The 24,411-nt window shown below is 36.6% G+C and overlaps 1 protein-coding gene across 1 annotated transcript in view; it reads left to right on the top strand.

Moving 5' to 3' along the window:
- Positions 1–24,411, top strand: part of IQCM (IQ motif containing M) — a 421,233-nt gene that overhangs the window by 203,442 nt on the left and 193,380 nt on the right. The window contains 2 exon segments of the mRNA XM_064383724.1: positions 572–716; positions 11,749–11,883. Of these exon segments, the coding sequence (XP_064239794.1) occupies positions 572–716; positions 11,749–11,883 (280 nt within the window).

The raw sequence follows: 24,411 nt of genomic DNA on the forward strand, positions 1-24,411 counted from the left end.
TTTTAAACTTTAATTAAAAAAACTGTTCTGGTGAAATGTTGAAAATGCATACACAGAAGAATGTAGTCACAGGTAAACTAATAAAACAAAATTTGCACATATGCTGAAAAGGGTTAATTTCTTTAATATTCAAAGAGATATTTAGAAATCAACAAAAAATCCTTAAAAAGCCCAATGAAAAATAGATAAAAACCACGAATGTACAGTTTCCAAGGGAAATAAAAGACAAAGATTTGAGTAATACCTTAGTAAGACTATGTCGTTTCTGGCAGAGTGGGCTACATATTATAGAAATCTGGACACCAGTATAGAAAGTGCCTATAAAAAAAGTCAATATTGGAGTCTCTATTCTATGAGAAGTGTGAATATATAACGATAAGGCAATTCATAATGGAAATCTTTGAACTTCAGGGAGATGATGTTACTCTACAGTGCATATATTTAACCAAACTAGGCAATAAATAATACATACACCCATAATTTAAGAAACTGGGTGAAACAGACTAAATGAAAGGGCCAAAGTCAAATTAAATATAAATACCAGAAATATATAAGGAGCTTTTCTTTGTAGGCTTCGTATCATGGACCGGATGTGAAAGCAGTTATTAACATGTATCGCAGACTAATCCACCGTGTTCGATATCGACATGGTCTTTGGAGGACAAGACAAATTGTCAGCTTAGCAGAACTAGAGGAATGGATGGACCGAAAAAAATGTAAGTGATGCAGACACTTCTGGTTTGAATGTAAGCTTGGAGTTAATTTAACCATTGAAATTTTACATATAATTATCTGTAGAAAGCAAAGGTAGATTATATTTTATATTGCTGTAAACAATCTGCATTTTTAGTTAGCATGTTGTATATTTGAATTAATTTATTAGAATTCTCTGCAAGTAACAGAAAACTCATTCTAGCTAACTAAAGCAAAGAGGAAATTTAATGCGAGAGTATTGCAAAGATAGTTAAAGAATCAGATTTCAGACTGATTTTGAAACACACCTGCTTCAGAGATCTAGGCAGCAGGAAATAAGGGACAATCTCTATTTGCCTCTGGGGGATAGATAAGCCCTACCACTTAAAGACTCTTTGTTCCTATGCTTTAAATTCATATTCTAGGGAGACAGCAACTGATCCCTATAGCTTGAGTCAAAAATCCAACACTTTGCAGTGGGAAGGTAAGGAATCTTGCTTGAGAGTTGCACAGAAACTGTGTTCATTGGAGGAGGAGTTGCTGCACAAAGGCAAATTAAGTATTTATACCAGGAGAATAGTTAATGGACACTGAGCATACTAAACAACACATTGCTTATTAATATTAGAATTCTATTCACAGAACAAATTCTCCAATTTATATCTTAATTTTCAGAGATCCCAGTTTATATTTATATTGAATGAATTCAGTATTGCTTAGGATTAGGATAGATTATTAGGGCCAGTTTCTTGACTGAAAAAATGATACAAGTGAATTATATTTAAAAAGAATCATTTTATTATGCTTTATAAGGTAAAAATGTGAAAAATTTGGTTGTCTCACCTAGTCATACAGTGTTTATTTTACATTTAAGACCGTAAGTTCCATGAAGACAGGGAACTTACAGATGGAAAGACAGGAAGAAGAAAGAACAAGAAAGCAAGAGAAAGCGAGAGAGGCGGAGAAAGAGAAGATCCTTCTCCCATTAGGAAGCTACTTAGACTACTTTTACTTATGGAACCGAGAGAGAGACAGAGAGAGAAAGAGAGATAGTGAGAGAGACATATATATTTATCAGTAAATACTCACTATCTAGAAAATGCCTGGTTTATAAGAAGGGCTAAAAAATTTTGTTAAAATGATATTTTTTCATTGTTTATTAGTTATGATAAAATCATGTGCAAAAGCTATTTACAGATAACCAGAACTCTTTGAGTTAGAATAATTTTTTTCTGTGGCTAGAGGTAGAGGGAGGAAGAAGTCAGAGAGAGAGGAGAAAGAGAGAAAAGAGAGAGCACGATTGTTGTATATGAGTCAGAGGTTGCTAGATAAATTCACCCAGCCAAGCCCAACGGCCTGGCTTCCAGAGAAAAGAGCAGAAAGAGCAAAGTGTTGGAGAGATGGAAAGACAGGAAGAAAGAACAAGAAAGAACAGGAAGCAAGAGAGAGAGAAAGGCAGAGAAAGAGAAGATCCTTCTCCCATTAGTAAGCTACTTAGACTCCTTTTACTTATAGAACCTAGAGAGAAAGAGATAGAGAGAGAGAGAGAGAGAGAGAGAGAGAGAGAGAGAGAGAGAGAGAAAGAAAGAATGTGTCAGATTTTAAGACTTTTGCCCGTAAAATCTCCATACCACTAGTACAAAATTCAGGAAGATCTTAGTACTTTTTTATGGATAGTAGTTTATATTACATAATCTAATATAAATGTGCCGATTTTATACTATTTATCAAAATATATACTTTACAGTTATTATACTGACCACCTTTTCTTTTCCATCCACTTTAATTTTAAGGTACTGACTTCCAAATCACATATTCTTTTCAAAATGCTCCTACTATTTTACTCAGTCTTCTCTTCATACCCCAAATTATCACTAAATTCATTTGTATTCTTAAAGAATGTTGCTTATTTTTCATAGCTTTACCTTCTTTTCATGACTTCTTCTCAATTTGTAACTGCAGATTACAATATTTTTGCATCCTAAAATATCCCCTCAGTTTGAAAAAAATAGTTACTGTGATTTCTGTTTTCCAGCCTGAACTCTGATGCTTTCTAGCTGAGAAGCTTTTTCAGTAAAACTCTTGTAGAAAGTGAGGGATAAGCCAAGTAGATTATGGGGAAAGAAGGGTCTAAGCAGAGGGAGCAGCAAGCACAAAGGCCTTAATTTGGAGGCAGCTAGTCTTAGAGGAAGCCAGGAGACTAATATTACTGGAATAAAGTTTTGAGTTGAGAGCAGAGTAAAATGAAATTGGAAGGGTAGTGGGGAGTGCAGGTTGTGTCAAGCTTTATAGACCATTGCATTTTACCTTGAGAGAACTGGGAAGCCATTGGAGGACTGGGAACAGAAGACTATGAAGCAACTTGTGTTGCAGATATCACTCTGGTAATTTTGTTGAGAATAGCCTAACATGAGGCAAAAACAGAATAAAGGAGTCCAATTAGGACAGATGGTGCTCTAATGTAGGAGCTGAAGAGTAGAACAGAATTTGGTAAATGAATAATTTAAAGAATTACCAACCAAAACATCCATTTACATTGAGGGGTAAAGTTAACTCAACAGAGACATAATTTGCAAGTTCTAATTTATCTTCATGTTACTTAGAAAATTCCTTTCATCCTTTCTTATCCATGTGTTGATGGTTAATTGGTTGATGATACTTGGCAGATATCTATACACCTTTTAAAGCATCTTTCAATAATCAGAAAATTTCATTAATTTTCGTGATTTAAATTTTATACTTACCCTAAATATATTATCCTTGAATACTAATTCTCCTAGCATGTTGCTGAAAGTTTGCTCATAGGGTATAATACACAGGTTAAGGGCACTGTTCTCAATTAATACTGTTTCAAAGACATAATATTAATAGGTACATCAATATTATCTTGTGGGAAACATATAAAACTGATTAATTCAAGGAGAAACTAATAAAGCTCTATATACTTTTTCAAGGAGAAATACATTTACTTAATCACAAAAGTAAAAGATGACATTCTTTTTGTTTTAGTTCAGAATCAGACCCTGAGACAAGAATTCAAGTACAACCAATTTTTTTTGGGAGTTAATCCTAGGCAATACTGTTGATCAAATGGAGAAAGGAGACAGAGGGAAAGGAGTCAAAAGAGAGTCCAGTATCAAGCAAATTATTATGTGGACTACTAAAGCTTAATTCCTCTAGGGAACTAAGAAAAAACAGTGTAAACAACTTGCTTTTAGTGCTGGGTCTATATCAACCAGCTCCCCAGAGTCAGTGGTTGAGGCCCACTCCAAAGGGGGTCTTAGTTTCCTTTGTGTCTGGCTTGCTGCACAGGTGGGCTGAGTAAATGCCTGCAGCCAGAGGGAGCCCTTAGGCAATGGAATGAGGATGCTGGCAATTGAAAGTCAAGTTAGCATGCCCAGAAGTCAGGGACATGGAGATATAGATGGGGCACTGAAAGAAACGGATCTAGTTTGCTTATTTCAAAAGAGGCAAACAGTCATAAATATACTAAATATAAATTTTCATTTATTTTACTGCTGTGTTTCAGGATCTCAAATAGCTATTCGTATTTAGATAATCATTAAATATGTCTTGAATTTGTTGACATCTCATGATTATCTCCTTCAACGAAATGAAGGAATGAATGGAAAAACAAATCCATGTGGTTGAGTGCCAGGATGTTAAAACTTCTGTTAGAAACCACCCTGGTGCCCTCTGTCATTGGCAGCAAGAGCTAAACCTGTGAACAGTCCCTGACATCCTGTAAATGCTGACTTACTCAATCAGCTTCATGGGATTAAATGTAACATTTCAAAGTAAACACTCAGTGTCACTTTTTTGAACAAAAAAAATTTATGGAAAACTACACTTATAAAATATATGCATCAGTTCTCTTTCTCATTATCTAACTCCTTTCTAATGTCAAGTATGGGAGATGAGTGATAGGCCACCCAACTGAGTGGTTTTCTGTGGTAGTTTTCTTGAGCCAGGAGTGACAAAGTACCTTAAATGTGAAAGTAAGGATCCAAGATGGCCAAATAGGAACAGCTCTAGATTGCAGTTCCCAGCAAAAACATAGAGGATTAGTGATCACCACATTTCCAAATGAATTTATACTGCCCACAGACCAGGAGATTCCCAGGCAGAAAAGCACCACAAGTCTCCAGTGTGGCTGTTTCAGCCAGTGCAGTGGGTCTCCGCACAAAAAGTCACACAAATCCGGGTGCTGTTTCAACTGGTGACTAGAATGCTTGGGAGACAGAGTCGTCCATTCAACTGAAAAAAAGGGAACTGAAACAGGGAGGTCCCACCCCCACCAAGACCAGCAATCTGAAATGCTCTGGATTGAGAGTTTCACAGCAAGCATAGCTGGACCCGGGATGGTCCAGCTCTGTGGGGGGAAGGGCATCGGCCATTACTGAGGCAGTCCACCACTACTGAGGCAGTCTGCCATTACAGAGACAGTCCACCATTACTGAGACAGAACGCCATTACTGAGGCAGTTCTAACTATAGCCCTATAAACAAAACTGCAAGGAAGTTCACAAAGCAGCTAGGCAAAGCCCACGGGAGCTCAGCAACACCTCTGCTGGCAGGCTACCTCCTGTGACTAGGCTACCTCCTCACTGGGCAGGGCATCTCTGAAAAAAGACAGCAGAATGACAGGAACTTATGAATAAAGCCCCACCTTCCTGGGACAGAGCACCTTGGAAAAAAAAGGCGGATATTAGTTCTGCTGCAGCAGACTTAAATGTACCTGCCCAGCAGCTCTGAATAAAACAATGGAGACAGAATCTCCTCAAACAGCTCCCTGACCCCCGTATAACCAAAGAGACACCTCATAAAGGAAAGCTCAGAATGACATCTGGCGAGTATCCTTCTGGGACAAAGATAACAGAAGAAGAAACTGGCAACAACCCTTACTGTTCTGCAGCCGCTGCAGGTGATCCCCAGGCAGGCAGGGTCTGGAGTGGACCTCCAGCAGTCCTACAGCAGTGGGGCCTGACTGTTAGAAGGAAAACTAAGAAACAGAAATAACTTCATCAGCAACAAAAAGGACATCCACTCAGAGACCTCATCTGAAAGTCACCAACCACAAAGACCACAGGTAGATAAATCTACAAAGATGAGAAGAAGCCAGTGCAAAAAGAATGAAAAAAGCCAAAACCAGAATGTCTCTCCTCCTCCAAGGGATCACAACCCCTCACCAGCAAGGGAAGAAGGCTGGATGGAGAACAAGTCTGATGAATTGACAGAAACAGGTTTCAGAAGGTGGATAAAAACAAACTTCTCTGAGCTAAAAGAACATGTTCTAACCTAATGCAAAGAAACTAAGAACCTTGAAAAAAGGTTTGATGAAATGCTAACGAGAATAAACAGCTTAGAGAGGACTATAAATGAATTAACGGAGTTGAAAAACACAATACAAGAAAGTCGCAAAGCATATACAAATTTCAATAGCTGAATCGACCAAGCAGAAGAAAGGATATCAGAGATTGAAGATCAACTCAAATAAAATGAGAAGGCAAGAAATAAAATGGAAGGCAAGATTAGAGAAAAAAGAGTAAAAAGAAATGAATGAAGCCTCCAAGATATATGGGATTATGTGAAAAGACCTAATCTATCTTTGATAGGTGTACCTGAATGTCACGGAGAGAATGAATCCAACCTGGAAAACACTCTTCAGGATATTATCCAGGAGAATTTCACCAACCTAGCAAGACAGGCCAATATTCAAGTCCAGGAAATACAGAGAACACCACAAAGATATTATTCAAGAAGAGCAAACCCAAGGCACATAATCATCAGATTTATCAGGGTTGAAATGAAGGAAAAAATGCTAAGGGCAGTGAGAGAGAAAGGTCGGGTTACCCACAAAGGGAAGCCCATCAGACTCACAGTGGATCTCTCAGCAGAAACCCTACAAGCCAAAAGAGAGTGGGGGCCAATATTAAACATCCTTAAAGAAAAGAACTTTCAAGCTAGAATTTCATATCCAGTCAAACTAAACTGCATAAGTGAAGGAAAAATAAAATCCTTTACAAACGAGCAATTGCTTGGAGATTTCATCACCACCAGGCCTGCTTTACAAGAGCTCCTGAAAGAAGCACTAAACATAGAAAGGAATAACCAGGACCAGCCACTCCAAAAACATACCAAATAGTAAAGAGCATTGGCACAATGAAGAATCTGCATCAACTAATGGGCAAAACAGCCAGCTAGCATCAAAATGGCAGGATCAAATTAACACATAACAATATTAACCTTAAATGTAAATGGGCTAAATGCCCCAATCAAAAGACACAGAATGGCAAATTGGATAAAAACTCAAAAACCATTGGTGTGCTGTATCCAGGAAACCATCTCACATGCAAGGATAGAAATAGACTCAAAATAAAGGGTTGGAGGAAGATCTACAAAGCAAATTGCGAGCAAAAAAAAAAAAAAAAAAAAAGCAGGAGTTGCAATCCTAGTCTCTGATAAAATAGACTTTAAACCAACAAAGATTAAAAGAGACAGAGAAGGGCATTACATAATGGTAAAAGGATCAATGCAACAAAAAGAGCTAATGATCCTAAATATATATGCACCCAATACAGGAGCACCCAGATACATAAAGCAAGTCCTTAACACCTACAAAGTGACTTAGACGCCCACACAATAGTAGTGGGAGACTTTAACACTCCACTGTCAATATTAGACAGATCAATGAGACAGAAAATTAACAACGTTATCCAGGACTTGAACTCAGACCTGGACCAAGCAAACCCAATAGACATTTACAGAACTCTGCACGCCAAATCCACAGAATATGCATTCTTCTCAGCACCACATCACACCTACTCTAAAATTGACCACATAATTGGAAGTAAATCACTCCTCAGCAGATGCAAAAGAACAGAAATCATAACAAACAGATCTCAGACCACAGTGCAATCAAATTAGAACTCAGAATTCAAGATCAATGAGACAGAAAATTCACAATGTTATCCAGGACTTGAACTCAGACCTGGACCAAGCAAACCTAATAGACATTTACAGAACTCTGCACCCCAAATCCACAGAATATACATTCTTCTCAGCATCACATCACACCTACTCTAAAATTGACCACATAATTGGAAGTAAATCACTCCTCAGCAAATGCAAAAGAACAGAAATCATAACAAACAGACTCTCAGACCACAGTGCAATCAAATTAGAACTCAGAATTCAAAAACTAACTCAGAACTGCACAATTTCATGGAAACTGAACAACTGGCTCTTGAATGTTGACTGGATAAACAATGAAATGAAGGCAGAAATAAAGATTTTCTTTCAAAGCAATGAGAATAAAGACAAAACGTACCAGAATCTCTGGGACACATTTAAAGCAGTGTCTAGAGGAAAATTTACAGCAATAAATGGCCGCATGAAAAGCAAGGAAAGATCTAAAATCAACACCCTATCATCAAAATTGAAAGAGCTAGAGAAGCAAGATCAAAAAAATTCAAAGGCTAGCAGAAGACAAGAAATAACTAAGATCAGAGCAGAACTGAAGGAGATAGAGACAAAAAAAAAAAAAAATTCAAAAAATCAATAAATCCAGGAGCTGGATTTTTGAAAAGATCAACAAAATAGACTACTAGCCAATTAATAAAAAAGAAAAGAGAGAATAATCAAATAGATGCAATAAAAAATGAAAAAGGGGATATCACCACCAATTCCACAGAAATACAAACCACCATCAGAGATTACTACAAAGAATTCTATACACATAAACCATTAAACCTGGAAGAAATGGATAAATTCCTGGACATTTAGACCTTCCAAAGCCTAAACCAGGAAGAAGTCGAAACCCGGAATAGACCAATAACAAGGGCTGAAGTTGAGGCAGCAATTAATAGCTTACCAACCAAAAAAAGCCCAGGTCCAGATGGGTTCACAGTGGAATTCTACCAGACATACAAAGAGGAGCTGGTACCACTCCTTCTGAAACTATTCTAAACAATCCATAAAGAGGGAATCCTACCCAAATCATTTTATGAATCCAACATCATCCTGATACCAAAACCCAGCAAAGACTCAATAAGAAAAGAAAACTTCAGGCCAATATCCATGATGAACATAGGTGCAAAAATCTTCAATAAAATACTGGCAAACTGATTGCAAAAGCACATCAAAAAACTTATCCATCACGATCGAGTAGGCTTCATCCCGGGGATGCAAGTCTGGTTCAACATACACAAGTCTATAAATGTAATTCACCACATAAACAGAACCAAAGACAAAAACCACATAATTATCTCAATAGATGCAGAGAAGGCCTTCAACAAAATTCAACAGCCCTTTATGCTAAAATTTCTCAATAAACTAGGTATTGACGGAATGTATCTCAAAATAATAAAAGCTATTTATGACAAACCCACAGCCAATATCACACTGAATGGGCAAAAACTGGAAGCATTCCCTTTGAAATCTGGCACTAGACAAGGATGCCCTTTCTCACCACTCCTATTCAATATAGTATTGGAAGTTCTGGCCAGGGAAATCAGGAAAGAAAAAGAAATAAAGCATATTCAGTTAGGAAAGGAGGAAGTCAAGCCATCTCTATTTGCAGATGACATGATTGTGTATTTAGAAGACCCTATCATCTCTGCCCACAATCTCCTTAAACTGATAAGCAGCTTCAGCAAAGTCTCAGGATACAAAATCAGTGTGCAAAAATCAGAAGCATTCCTATACACCAATAACAGACTTAAAGAGAGCAAAATCAAGAACAAACTGCCTTTCACAATTGCTACAAAGAGAATAAAATACCTAGGAATACAACTAACAAAGGATGTAAAGGACCGCTTCAAGGAGAACTACAAACCACTGCACAAGGAAATAAGAGAGGACACAAACAGATGGAGAAACATTCCATGTTCATGGTTAGGAAGAATCAATATCATGAAAATGGCCATACTGCCCAAAGTAATTTATAGATTCAATGCTATCCCCATCAAGCTACCAATGACCTTCTTCACCAAACTGGAAAAAACCACTTTAAACTTCATATGGAACCAAAAGGGAGCCCACAGAGCCAAGTCAATTCTAAACAAAAAGAACAAAGCTGGAGGCATCACGTTACCTGACTTCAAACTATACTACAAGGCTACCATTATCAAAAAAGCATGGTACTGGTACCAAAACAGAGATATAGACCAATGGAATAGAACAGAGGCCTTCAAGGCAACACCACACATCTACAGCCATCTGATCTTTGACAAACCTGACAAAACCAAGCAATGGGGAAAGGATTCCCTGTTTAATAAATGGTGCTGGGAAAACTGGCTAGCCATGCGCAGAAAGCAGAAACTGGACCCCTTCCTGAAACCTTACACTAAAATTAACTCCAGATGGATTAAAGACTTAAACATAAGACCTAACATGATAAAAACCTTAGAAGAAAACCTAGGCAAAACCATTCAGGACATAGGCATAGGCAAGGACTTCATGACTAAAACATGAAAAGCATTAGCAACAAAAGCTAAAATAGACAAATGGGATCTAATTAAACTCCAGAGCTTCTGCACAGCAAAAGAAACAATCATTAGAGTGAATCAGCAACCAACAGAATGGGAAAAAATTTTTGCAGTCTACCCATCTGACAAAGGACTTATATCAAAAATTTACAAAGAATTAAAACATTTACAAGAAAAAACCAAACAACCCCATTCAAAAGTGGGCAAATTCGATATGAACAGACACTTTTCAAAAGAAGACCTATATGAGGCCAACAAACATATGAAAAAATGCTCATCATCACTAGTCATTAGAGAAATGCAAATCAAAACTACATTGAAATACCGTCTCATGCCAGTTAGAATGGCGATCATTAAAAAGCTGGAGACAACAGATGCTGTAGAGGATGTGGAGAAATAGGAACACTTTTCCACTGTTGGTGGGAGTGTAAATTAATGTAACTATTGTGGAAGACAGTGTGGCGATTCCTCAAGGACCTAGAAATAGAAATTCCATTTGACCCAGCAATCTCATTACTGGGTATGTATCCAAAGGATTATAAATCTTTCTATTATAAGGACACATGCACATCTATGTTCATTGCAGCACTGTTTACAATAGCAAAGACCTGGAACCAACCCAAATGACCATTGATGATAGACTGGACAGGGAAAATGTGGCACATATACACCATGGAATACTATGCCGCCATAAAAAACGATGAGTTCGTTTCCTTTTCAAGGACATGGATGAATCTGGAAACCATCATTCTCAGCTAACTGACACAAGAGCAGATAAACAAACACTGCATGTTCTCACTCATAGGTGGATGTTGAACAATTAAAACACATGGACACAGGGAGGGGAGCCTCATATACTGAGGCCTGTTGTGGGGAACTAGGGAAGGGACAGTTGGGGGGTAGGGAGTTGGGGAGAGATAACATGGGGAGAAAAGCCAGATATAGGTGATGGGGAGGAAGGCAGCAAACCACATTGCCATGTATATACCTATGCAACAATCCTGCACGTTCTTTACATGTACCCCAGAACCTAAAATGCAATAAATATATATGTGAAAGTAGAATACATGAAGTTAGTGAGCAAAAAGTATACATTGCTCCCAATTCAGGGGCAACTTTAGAAATAGAATAAGCCATCCAAAGTGGAATTACCAATGTAAGTAGTTAGAATATGAGTAAAAGCCAAAAGGAGATGAAAAGATTAGAGTAGCTAATAAACAATGAAGAGTTAAATGGATCAGTAGGAGTCAGGTCCCCCAAAGTCCTGGAATAAAAGCTATGTCTTATGATATGGTTGAGTTTACATTGCAGGATTTATGGTCAATTGTCATGAAGCCAGTATAAAAGATACCCAGTATTCATTTTGGGGATTCAAGTAAATGTTTCACTACTGTGGAATGTGGGTAGACAGAAGCATGCCCACTTCCTTCTACTCTTTGCCAGAAGGTTGACATAGTGCTAGTCTAATCATTGAGAGTTACTGGTAGACATAAAAATAAAGCTAAAGTTTTTTATTTGATATATTTTTTTAAAAGAAAATATTTTCATTTACATTTTTGTCCTTTTAGTCTATGAAATAATGTTTGCTAAGAGAGAAGACTGGCAAAAAATAGAAAGAGGTGAGCTACCCAGTTTCTTCAGTGACTGTGGTCATTTCCCAACTCAGAAACAAATTGATGATACTTGGGACCTGGTCCTTCAAGGTGAGTAGTTTCTCATTTCTTCTTCTTTTATTTTTTCTTTCTTTTCCTTTCCACTTTCTTCTTTTCTCTCTCCCAGCTTTTCTCAGGTGTTCTCTTCTTTTCTTCATTCCCTCTCTTACTTTTACTAAACTTGTTTTATAAGTCCTTTTCCTCAAATTTCTTTGTATGTGATCTTAATATATGTGAAGGAAAATATGTGAAAAGTAGGTTAAAAGAAGTTTATACAATACAGATTTTTGGAGGGAGATGGAAGAGATGGTTTTCATTTTCATAGTTTTTAAGTATTTTTGATATAAAGTAAGTTACATCAAACTGAGTATATTTTAAACTATTGTATTTTAAATACTGATGCTAGGAGGCTTTCTCCTGGATAATTAGATTTGATACTGGAGAACATAGTTCAGTTAAAATGTATAAACATTGTAAGCTTTTTCAATACAATAGACTGTCACTGAAAATCATTTCTGAATATTAGATAAAATATTGTTTACAAAAATATTAATAATTTAAATGGAGCAGGATTTCTCTCTTCACTAAAGCCTAATAAGGGGATGTAAATTGTCACAAAGGCATGAAAAAATCTCAATGGATTTTCCTTTAATTTTTTAAGATTCTTCTCAGCTTTTCTTTCTTTTCCCCCCAGGTTTATTGAAGCATAATTGACAAATTAAAATGGTTTATATTAAAGATGTAATGTGATAATTTGAGATACATATTCATTGTGTAATGACTACCACAACCAAATTAATCATATATCCATCATCATCCATAGTCACCATGTGTGTGTGAGTGTGAGTGCATGGTGAGGACGTGTAAGATCTATTCTTCTAGCCTATTTCAGGTAATAAGTACAGTATTAACTACAGTCACCATGCTGTACATTAGATACTTAGAACTCATTTATCTTTCAAACTGAATGTTTGTATGTTTTGACCAACATCTCCTTAATTCCCTCCAACCCTCAGCCCTGGCAACTGCCATCCTATTCTATGTTTTTATATTAACTTTAATAGATTCCACATATAAGTGAGACTACACAGTATTCGTGTTTCCATATCTGGCTTATTTAACTTAACATAATGTCTTCCAAGTACATCTTTATTGAGACAAATGACAAAATTTTCTTAGTTTTAAAGGCTGAATAGTATTCTATTGTGTATAATACCAAATTTTCTTTATCCATTCATCTGTTGATAGGCACTTACATTGCTTTCTTACCTTGGGTCTTGTGAATAATGCTGCAGTGGGGGTAAAGATACCTCTTTAACAAAATGATTTCATTTCTTTGGCTATATACCCAGTAGTAGGATTGTTGAGTCTTATGGTAGTTCTATTTTTAATTGTTTATGGAAATTCCATGTTGTTTTACATAATGGGTATACTAATCTACATTCTATTAACGATGTACAAGGATTCTCTTTGCTCCACATCTTTGCCAATACTTGCTATCTCTTGTCTTTTTAATAATAGTTATAATACTAGGTGTGAGGTAATATCTCACTGGTGTTTTGACTTACATTTCCCTGATAATCATATACCTCTTGGCCATTTGCATATCTTCTTTGGAAAAATGTTTATTTAGGCTTGTTAGCCATTTTTGAATTGAATTATTTGGGAGGTTTTGCTATTAAGTTGTATGCTTATCATTTTGGATATTAATTCTTTATCAGGTATATGGCTTGCAAATATTTTCTCCCATTCTATAGGTTCTCTTTTCATTTTGTTGATTGTGTTTGTGGATTATTTGTTCTTTTTGCTGTTGAATTGTTTTATTATTATTATTATACTTTAAGTTCTGTTACATAGGTATACACATGTCATGGTGGTTTGCTACATCCATCAACTTGCCATCTACATTAGGTATTTTTCCAAATACTGTCTCTTCCCTAGCCCCCCATGTGCTGACAGGCCCCAGTGTGTGATGTTCCCTTCCCTGTGTCCATGTGTTCTCATTGCTCAACTACCACTTATGAGTGAGAACATATGGTGTTTGTTTTTCTGTTCTGGTGTTAGTTTGTTGAGAATTATGGTTTCCAGTTTCATCCATGTCCCTGAAGAACATGGATGCCATTTTTTATGGCTGCATAGTATTCCATGGGGTGCATGTGCCATAATCACTGATGAGCATTTGGGTTTGTTCCAAGTCTTCGCTGTTGTAAACAGTGCTGCAATAGACATACATGTGTATGTGTCTTTATAGTAGAATGATTTATAATCCTTTGGGTATATACTTAGTAATGGGATTACTGGGTCAAATGGTGTTTCTAGTTCTAGATCCTTGAGGAATCACCACACTGTCTTCCACAATGATTGAACTAATATGATTGAACGAATTTACACTCCCACCAGCAGTGTAGAAGTGTTCCTATTTCTCCACATCCTCACCAGCATCTGTTGTTTCCTGACTTTTTAATGATTGCCATTCTAACTGGTGTAAGATGGTATCTCAATGTGGTTTTGATTTGCATTTCTCTAATGACCAGTGATGATGAGCTTTTTTTCATGTTTGTTGGCTGCATAAATGTCTTCTTTAGAGAAGGGACTGTTCATACCCTTTGCCTACTTTTTGATGGGATTGTTTGTTTGTTTCTTGTAAATTTGTTTAAGCCTCTTATAGATTCTGGATATTAGCCCTTTTTCAGATGGATAGATTGCAAAAATTTTCTCTCATTCTCTAGGTTGTCTGCTCACTCTGATGATAGTTTCTTTTGCTATGCAGAAGCTCTTATTTTAATTCGAATCCTTTTTGTCTATTTTGGCTTTTGTTGCCATTGTTTTTGGTGTTTTAGTCATGAAGTCTTTGCCCATGCCTATGTCCTGAAGGATATTGCCTAGGTTCTCTTCTAGGGTTTTAATGGTGGTAGGTATTATGTTTAAGTGTTTAATCCATCTTGAGTTAATTTTTGTATAAGGTTTAAGGAAGGGAGCCAGTTTCAGCTTTCTGCATATGGCTAGCCAGTTTTCCCAACACCATTTATTAAATAGAGAATCCTTTCCCCATTGCTTGTTTTTATCAGGTTTGTCAAAGATCAGATGGTTGTAGACGTGTGATGTTATTTCTGAGGCCTCTGTTCTGTTCCATTGGTCTATATATCTATTTTGGTACCAGTACCATGCTGTTTTGGTTACTCTAGGCTTGTAATATAGTTTGAAGTCAGGTAGCATGATGCCTCCAGCTTTGTTCTTTTTGCTTAGGTTTGTCTTGGCTATATGGACTCTTTTTTGGTTCCATATGAAATTAAGTAGTTTTTTTTTTTTTTTCAATTCTATGAAGAAAGTCAATGGTAGCTTGATGGGGAAAGCACTGAATCTATAAATTACTTTGGGCAGTATGGCCATTTTCATGATGTTGATTTTTTCTATCCGTGAGTATGGAATGTTTATCCATTTATTTGTCTTCTCTCTTATTGCCTTGGGCAGTGGTTTGTAGTTCTCCTTTAAGAGTTCCTTCACATCCCTTGTAAGTATTCCTAGGTATTTTATTCTCTTTGTAGCAATTGTGAATGGGAGTTCACTCATGATTTGGCTCTCTGTTTGTTATTGGTGTATAGGACTGCTTCTAAATTTTGTGCATTGATTTTGTATCTTGAGACTTAAGCAGAAGTTGCTTATCAGCTTAAGGAGATTTTGGGCTGAGATGATGGGGCTGTCTAACTATACAATGATGTCATTTGCAAATAGAGACAATTTGACTTCCTCTTTTCCTATTTGAATACCCTTTATTTGTTTCTCTTGCCTGATTGCCCTGGCCAGAACTTCCAATACTATATTGAATAGGAGTGGTGAGAGAGGGCATCCTTGTCTTGTACCAGTTTTCAAAAGGAATGCTTCCAGTTTTTGCCCATTCAGTATATTGGCTATGGGTTTGTCATAAATAGCTCTTATTATTTTGAGATACATTCCATTGATACTTTGTTTATTAGAGTTTTTAACATGAAGCGCTGTTAAATTTTGTTGTTAGCCTTTTCTTCATCTATTGAGATAATAATGTGTTTTTTGACATTGATTCTGTTTATATGATGGATTATTTATTGATTTGCATATATTGAACCAGCCTTGCATCCCAGGGGTGAAGCCAACTTGATCATAGTGGATAATCATTTTGATGTGCTGCTGGATTTAGTTTGCCAGTATTTTGTTGAGAATTTTTGCATCAGTGTTCATCAGGAATATTGGTCTGAAATTTTCTTTTTTTGTGTATCTGCCAGGTTTTTCTATCAGGACAATGCTGGCCTCATAAAATGAGTTAGGAAGGATTCCCTCTTTTTCTATTGTTTGGAATAGTTTCAGAAGAAATGATACCAGCTCCTGTTTGTACCTCTGGTTGAACTCAGCTGTGAATCTGACTGGTCCTGGACTTTTTTGGTTGGTAGGCTATTATTTGCTGCCTCAATTTCAGAACTTGTTATTAGTCTGTTTAGGAATTTGACTTCTTCTGGTTTAGACTTTGGTAGGTGTATGTGTCCAGGAATTTATGCATTTCTTCTAGATTTTTTTAGTTTATTTGCTTAGAGGTGTTTATGGTGTCCTCTGATGGTAGTTTATATTTCTGTGAGATCAGTGGTGATATCCTTTTTTTTTTTTTTTTTTTTTTCTGAGACAGAGTTTCACTTGTTACCCAGCCTGGAGTGCAATGGCGCGATCTCAGCTCACTGCAACCTCTGCCTCCTGGGTTCAGGCAATTCTCCTGCTTCAACCTCCTGAGTAGCTGGGATTACAGGCACGCGCCACCATGCCCAGCTAATTTTTTGTATTTTTAGTAGAGACGGGGTTTCACCATGTTGACCACGAGATATCCTCTTTATCACTTTTTATTGCATGTATTTTATACTACTCTCTTTTCTTCTTTATTAGTCTGCTATTAGTCTATTTTGTTGACCTTTCAAAAACCAGCTGCTGGATTCACTGATTTTTTTGCAGTGATTTTTGTGTGTCTCTCTCTCTCCTTCAGTTCTGCTCTGATCTTAGTTATTTCTTGTCTTCTGCTAGCTTTTGAATTTGTTTGCTCTTGCTTCTCTAGTTCTTTTAATTGTGATCTTAGGGTGTTGATTTTAGATCTTTCCTGCTTTCTCTTATGGGCCTTTAGTGCTATAAATTTCTCTCTACACACTGCTTTAAATGTGTCTTAAAGATTCTGGTACCTTGTGTCTTTGTTCTCGTTGGCTTCAAATAACATCTTTATTTCTGCCTTCATTTCGTTATTTACCCAGTAGTCATTCAGGAGCAGATTGTTCAGTTTCCAAGTAGTTGTGTGGTTTTGAGTAAGTTTCTTAATCCTGAGTTCTAATTTGATTGAACTGCGATCTGAGAGACTGTTTGTTATGATTTCCATTCTTTTGCATTTGCTGAGGAGTGTTTTATTTCCAATTATGTGGTCAATTTTAGAATAAGGGTGATGTGGTGCTGAGAAGAATGTATATTTTGTTGATTTAGGATGGAGAGTTTTGTAGATGTCTATTAGGTCGTCTTGGTCCAGAGCTGAGTTCAAATCCTGGATCCTTATTACTTTCCTGTCTCGTTGATCTGTCTAATATTGACAGTGGGGTGTTAAAGTCTCCCACTATTGTTGTTTGGGAGTCCAATTCTCTTTGTAGGTCTCTAGCAACTTGCTTTATGAATCTGGGTGCTGCTGTATTGGGTGTCTATTTAGGATAGTTAGCTCTTCTTGTTGCATTGATCCCTTTACCAATTTGTAATGCCCTTGTCTCTTTTGATCTTTGTTGGTTTAAAGTCTGTTTTTTTCAGAGACTAGGCTTGCAACCCCTGCTTTCTTTTTGCTTTCCATTTGCTTGGTAAATCTTCCTCCATCTCTTTGTTTTGAGCCTATGTGTGTATTTGCACGTGACATGAATCTCCTAAATACAGCAGTCTTTATCCAATTTACCAGTCTCTGTCTTTTAAATGGGGCATTTAGCCTGTTTCCATTTAAGGTTAATATTGTTATGTGCAAACTTGATCCTGTCATTATGATGCTAGCTGGTTCTTTTGCTAGCATTAGCAAAAGATGCAATTTCTTCATAGTGTTGATTGTCTTTACAATTTGGAATGTTTTTGCAGTGGCTGGTACTGGTTGTTTCTTTCCATGTTTAGTGCTTCCTTCAGGAGTTCTCGTAAGGCAGGCCTGATGGTGACAAAATCTCTCAGCATTTGCTTGTCTGTAGAGGATTTTATTTTTCCTTCATTTATAAAGCTTAGTTTGGTTGAATAAGAAATTCTGGTTTGAAAGTACTTTTCTTTAAGAATATTGAATATTGGCCCCCACTCTCTTCTGGCTTGTAGGGTTTCTGCTGAAAGATCTGCTGTTAGTCTGATGGGCTTCCTGTTGTCGGTAACCTGACCTTTCTCTCTGGCTGCCCTTAACATTTATTTCTTCATTTCCACCTTGGTGAATCTGACGATTGTGTGTCTTGGGGTTGCTATTCTCAAGGAGGATCTTTGTGATGTTTCTGTATATCCTGAATTTAATGTTGACCTGCCTTGCTAGGTTGGGGAAATTCTCCTGGATTATATTCTGAAGAGTGTTTTTTATTTTTGTTGCTTCCATTCTACCTGTCACTTTCAGGTAAACTAGTCAAATGTAGATTTGGTGTTTTCACATAGTCCCATGTTTCTTGGAAGCTTTGTTCATTTCTTTTCACTCTTTTTTTCTAATCTTGTCTTCTTGCTTTATTTCATTGAATTGATCTTCAATCTCTGATATCCTTTCTTCCGCTTGATTGATTTGGCTATTGATACTTGTGAATGCTTCATGAAGTTCTCATGCTGTGTTTTTCAGTCCATCAGGTCATTTATTTTCTTCTCTAAGTTGGTTATTCTAGTTAGCAATTTGTCTAACGATTTTTCCAGTTTCTTAGCTTCCTTGAATTGGGTTAGAATATGCTCCTTTAGCTTGGAGAAGTGTGTTATTACTTACCTTCTGAAGCCTACTTCTGTCAATTCATCCAACTTATTCTCTGTCCAGTTATTTTCCCTTGCTGGTAAGGAGTTGTGATTCTTTGGAGAATTAGCATTCTGGTTTTTGGAATTTTCAATCTTTTTTTTTTTTTTTTGCTGGTTTCTCCCCATATTCATGCATTTATCTACCTTTGGTCTATGATGTTGGTGACCTTTAGATGGGGTTTCTGAGTGGACGTCCTTTTTGTTAATGTTGATATTATTCCTTTCTGTTTGTTAGTTTTCATGCTAACAGGCCCCTCTGCTGCAGGTCTGCTGCAGTTTGCTGAAGGTCCAACCTGTTTGCCTGGGCATCACCAGCCGAGGCTGTAGAACAGCAAAGATTGCTTGCTGCCCGTTCCTTCCTCTGGAAGTTTCATCCCAGAGGAGCACCCACCAGATGCCAGCCAGAGCTCTCCTGTATGAGGTGTCTGTGGGCCCCTGTCGGGAGATGTCTTCCAGTCAGGATTCCTATGAGTCAGGGACCTACTTGAGGAGGCAGTTTGTCCCTTATCAGAGTTGAATGCTGTGCTGGGAGATCTGTTGCTGCTCTCTTTAGAGCTGTCAGGCAGGGAGTTTTAAGTCTGCTAAAGCTGTGCCCACAGCCACTTCTTCCCCCAGGTGCTCTGTCCCAGGGAGATAGAGGTTTTATCCATAAGTCCCTCCATGGGACTGCTGCCTTTTTTTCAGAGATGCCCTGTCCAGGGAAGAGGAATCTAGAAAGGCAGTTTGACTGTAGTGGCCTTGCTGAGCTGCAGAGGGCTCCACCCAGTTCAAATTTCCCCGTGACTTGGCTTACGCTGTGAGAGTAAAACTACCTACCGAAGCCTCAGAAATGGCAGACTCCCCCCACCACCAAGTTCAAGTGTTCAAGTTTGACCTCAGACTGCTGTGCAGTCAGTGATAATTTTAAGCCAGTGGATCTTAGTTTGCTGGGCTCCGTGGGGGTGGACCCCCGAGCCAGACCACTTGGCTCCCTGGCTTTAGCCCCCTTTCCAGGGGAGTGAATGCCAGGTGTCACTGAGGTTTGAAAAAAAAAAAAAAAACCTCCTGCCACTAGTTTGGTGTCTGCCCAATGGCTGCCCAGTTTTGTGCTTGAAACCCAGGGCTCTGGTGGCATAGGCACCAGAGGGAATCTCCAGGTCTGCTGATTGTGAAGACCATGGGAAAAGCTTAGTATCTGGGCTGGAATGCACTGTTCTTCCTGGTACTGTCTCTCATGGCTTCCCTTGGCTACAGGAGGGAAATCCCTCGACCCCTTGCACTTCCCAGGTAAGGCAACACTCCTGCCTGCTTCAGCTTACCCTCAATGGGCTACACCCACTCTCCAACCAGTCCCAATGAGATGAACTGGGTACCTCAGTTGGAAATGCAGAAATCACCTGCCTTCTGTCGATCTCACTGAGAGCTGCAAACTGGAGCTGTTCCTATTTGGCCATCTTGCCAGCAACTAAAATATGTATTTTTTTCAAATTAACAGTTTCATAGGGTTATGTTTCTCTACTCATTATTTTAGAGTATATTGTAATGGCTTAGATTTAGAGCATGGCTCTGTGGTTATCTTGCCTGGGCTTAATTCCTTGCTCTACCACTTTCTAGCTATCTTTGGACAAGTTATTTATTCCTCCTATACCTTACATTTTTCAGCTATAAAAGGAAGATAATATCTAAGTCACTGGATTGTTGTGAGGCTTAAATGAAATAATTATGTAATATATGTGGTCCATTGTAAGTGCTCAATAAAAGTTTGCTATTATTATTCATAAATAATCCTTACAAATTCTTAAATAAATATGAAAATAAACTTTATAATTATTTTTATTTTGAAAATGTTAAAATATTAAATGAAATTTTATAACGACTCATTTTAAAAAAGATTTTGTATTGAATGACATCAATTGGTTTCTACCCATATAATCTCTTGATTATCATAATGATCTATGTGCTAAAGAAGGTGATATGCTTGTTTATACATATTTTATGGATGGGAGAACTGAGGCTTGGAAAGAGACATTTCTAAGATCATTGACAGAGATGGAACTTTAACCTTGGTCTCTTCAAGTTAAGCTGAATACTTTTTCCATTTTACGATGTGAACACATTTTAAAAATCACTGTTATAAAAACGTAATTAGACGGATGATTAAAACATTCTTGATAGCAAGAGCTGCCTTTTATTCATGTTTCACAGACTAGCTTAATGCTTTGCAATATGTTAGATTTTTCTGTAAATGATTGTGTCTGTTAAAATTCTTATTTAAACTAGAATTTTCAAAAGAAAAGTTAATTTAAAGGCATATTTTTATTATTATGCATAAGATTGGGAAACTTTTCTTTACAGAAAGGGGCCACTCCAACATAATTTTAAATATATGTCTAATTATATTGCTCCATCCAGCTAAAACATTTTTTGGTGCATAAGAAAATTTAATTTAAAGTGGAGGAGATATTCTAAAATAATGAAAGGAAAACAGAATATTGATATGAAAAATAGAGCTCAAATAATGGATTCCTATTTGCTTCTGGTATATCTTTGATTTTTGAAAGAATATATTTTATGCATTTTAGATTGTCTGTCATCTTCATTCATACTGTCTTCTTTGATTGTGTATAATAGCTCCAAATGTGCAACCTACGTATTTTTCCATCCAGTAGAATATTTCACCTAACACATATGTAGTTAATTCAATTGATTAACTTCTTTAGTGTATGACACCAAGTGGGTCACATTTCTAAAACTGTCTTCAGATATTTTTAGCTTTTTTTTTTTTCATTCTTTATTCTTATCACTATGGTAACAAAAAAATTGTGACTGAGGACATGATTTTTGTCTAAAAATCTTACTTTGGGAGAATGAAGCAACTTCAGGCTACGTGTGTAGGCAGATCTTAAAAGCTGCAGAATATGCAAACATGAAAAGCATTACTTGATATTTATTTAAATACAAATAAATAAAACTAATAATAAGAGAATAGCATATCTAAAATTAAAGAAAATAATAAATTATGGTTCTATATTATCTACTCATACATCTGTCTATTCTTTAGAAATATGAACTTTGAAAGTTTTCCAGTATTTTTCCAACATGTAAATAGAACTTTTATTTCATTTTCTGCAATTAAAATAATGAAAAAACTCAACAACAATGATAAGTTCATTTTTAGTGAGAAGTCCTAGACAAAAATCTTAAAAAACGTGAAAGATACTTATGTTCTATTTGACCTGAAATATTCTATTATCTGAACAAATTATAACCTGAGATATTATGTGAATCATTTTAAGTTTTCTGACTAGTTAGTGGCAAACTATAACTATTTTCTGAGCCTCCTGTTCCTCAGACCACAGCTTTGTCCACCACAAGCCAACAATGCTGCATTTTCTGTTCCTTTACCAATATATAGCTTTTTGTTATTAAATGGGAAATGTATAATGATTTTCTCTTAAAAGTTTTTCACGTGAACAGGCACTCTAATCATAAAGTTTAATGATCTAGGAAGGAATTTAAAAGGAGATTTTAAAAATAAAGGAATCTAGATTATTAAACATTTAAGACTGAAGAACTCTGATGGCAAAAGAATGAAGGTGTATTAGAGGTAACATGTTACAATAGCATTATTTTAAATAACTTGTAAAAATAAAATTTAACACATTTTTATTGTAAAACATTTTGAAAATACATACTAAAAACAAAAGGTGAAATGAAGAACACTGACAACTTTATGTTTGAGAATGGCCTGAGGCTCCTGACTAGGGATCAGAATAGGTAGTCAGTTCTTATAAGGATCTTATAAGCGTACCCATTAACGTTTGGTTAAATGTGTTTGTCAATTTATCTTCTTTATTAATAGAATAAAAATAGGATCACATTATACATATGTTGCTGGTGCAAATCTCAGCTCACAAATTCACTCTTTAATACTTACTTTTTATTTTCAGACTTCATGCATCAGAAATTTAATTTCAGGCAATTTGACTTTTCATTCCATTTTTTTCTGAGGTTGTTGCTAAATAAGAGTGGAGGAAAGTCGATCTCTGTTACTACTGTCAGCCCCAGCCAACCACTGATCTGCTTTTTGTCTCTATAGATTTACCATTTCTGAACATTTCTTGTAAATAGAATCATACAATATGTAGTCTATTATCTCTTATGTAATGACATAGCTTGTGGGGTGTTCAGATGATCTGCAATATTGTCTGTTAACTTTGGCATTTCCTGGCAGTTAGTTCACTACAATACCACATACTAGATGGCTTAAACAATTAGTATTAATTTAGTGTCTCATAATTCTGAACACTAGGAGTCTAAGATCAAGGTGTTTCCCTTGATTTCCCTTAATGCCTTGGTTTCACTTAAGCCCTCTTTTCTTGGCCTCTTTTCTTAATGTGTCCTCACATGGCCTTTCTTCTGGGCATGCTCACCTCAGTATCTTTTCCACTTTTATAGGGATTCCTGTCCTGTCAATGTAGGGACCCACCCTTATGACCTCATGTAAACTTAGTGTCCTCCTTAAAGGTCATATCTCCAGATAGAGTTACATTAGGGGTTAGAGCTTCAACAGGTTAATTTTGGGAGGAGACACAATTCAGTCTATAACACCTGGCATATCCATTGGACTTATTGACACTTACAAGTCAATTTAATCAAGATGCAATGAAGATTCTCTTTTTATTTTATTTTATTTTTTGAGACAAAGTCTTGCTCTATTGCCCAGGCTAGAGTGCAGTGGTGTGATCTCAGCTCACTGCAACCTCCACCTCCTGGGTTTAAGTGATTCTCCTGCCTCAGGCTCCCAAGTAGCTAGGATTACAGGTGCCTACCACAATGCTCAGCTAGCATTTTTTTTTTTTTTTAAAGTTTTCGAACTCCTGACCTTAGACAATCTACCTGCCTTGGCTTCCCAAAGTGCTGGGATTAGAGGCATGAGCCACCTCTCCTGTCTAATTTTCTTTTGATTTCCAATGAGATATAATTTACATCTTAAAAAATTCATCCATTATAAGGATTCAGTTGAATGATTTTTAGTAAATGTACATTGGTGTACAACTATAAGCATGTAAAGATTTTCATAACCACAAAACATCATTTTATGCCCATTTGCAGCTAATACCCTACTCTTATCCCCAGCCCCAGACAACCACTAGACTGCCTTCTATCTTTATAGATTTGTCATTTCTAAAAATTTCTCATAAATAGAATTATGCAATATATAGTCTACTATGACTGGCTTCTTTCAACAATGTTTTTGAGGTTTATCCATGTTGTAGCATATTTTAGTACTTCATTCCTTCTTATTGCTGAAGAAGATTTCTTTGTATAAATAAGTCTGATTTTTTAAATCTATTCATTAGTTGATGGACATTTGGGTTGTTTCTACCTTTTTGTTATTATGAATAATGCTGCTGTGAACATCTCACTGTGGTTTTAATTTGCATTTCCCAAATAATGAATGATGTTGAGCATCTTAGACATTTTTATTTATCTTCTATAGAGAAGTCTATTCAGAACTTTTGAATATTGTTTCAATTGAGAGCTTTATTTTCTTATTATTAAATTACTAACTTCTTTCTATTCTGGATACAAATTCTTTATCAGGTA

The sequence above is a fragment of the Aotus nancymaae genome, unplaced genomic scaffold (assembly GCF_030222135.1).
Source record: "Aotus nancymaae isolate 86718 unplaced genomic scaffold, 86718_ANA_hifiasm-v0.15.2.pri h1tg000033l, whole genome shotgun sequence".
NCBI classification, from domain to species: Eukaryota; Metazoa; Chordata; class Mammalia; order Primates; family Aotidae; genus Aotus; species Aotus nancymaae.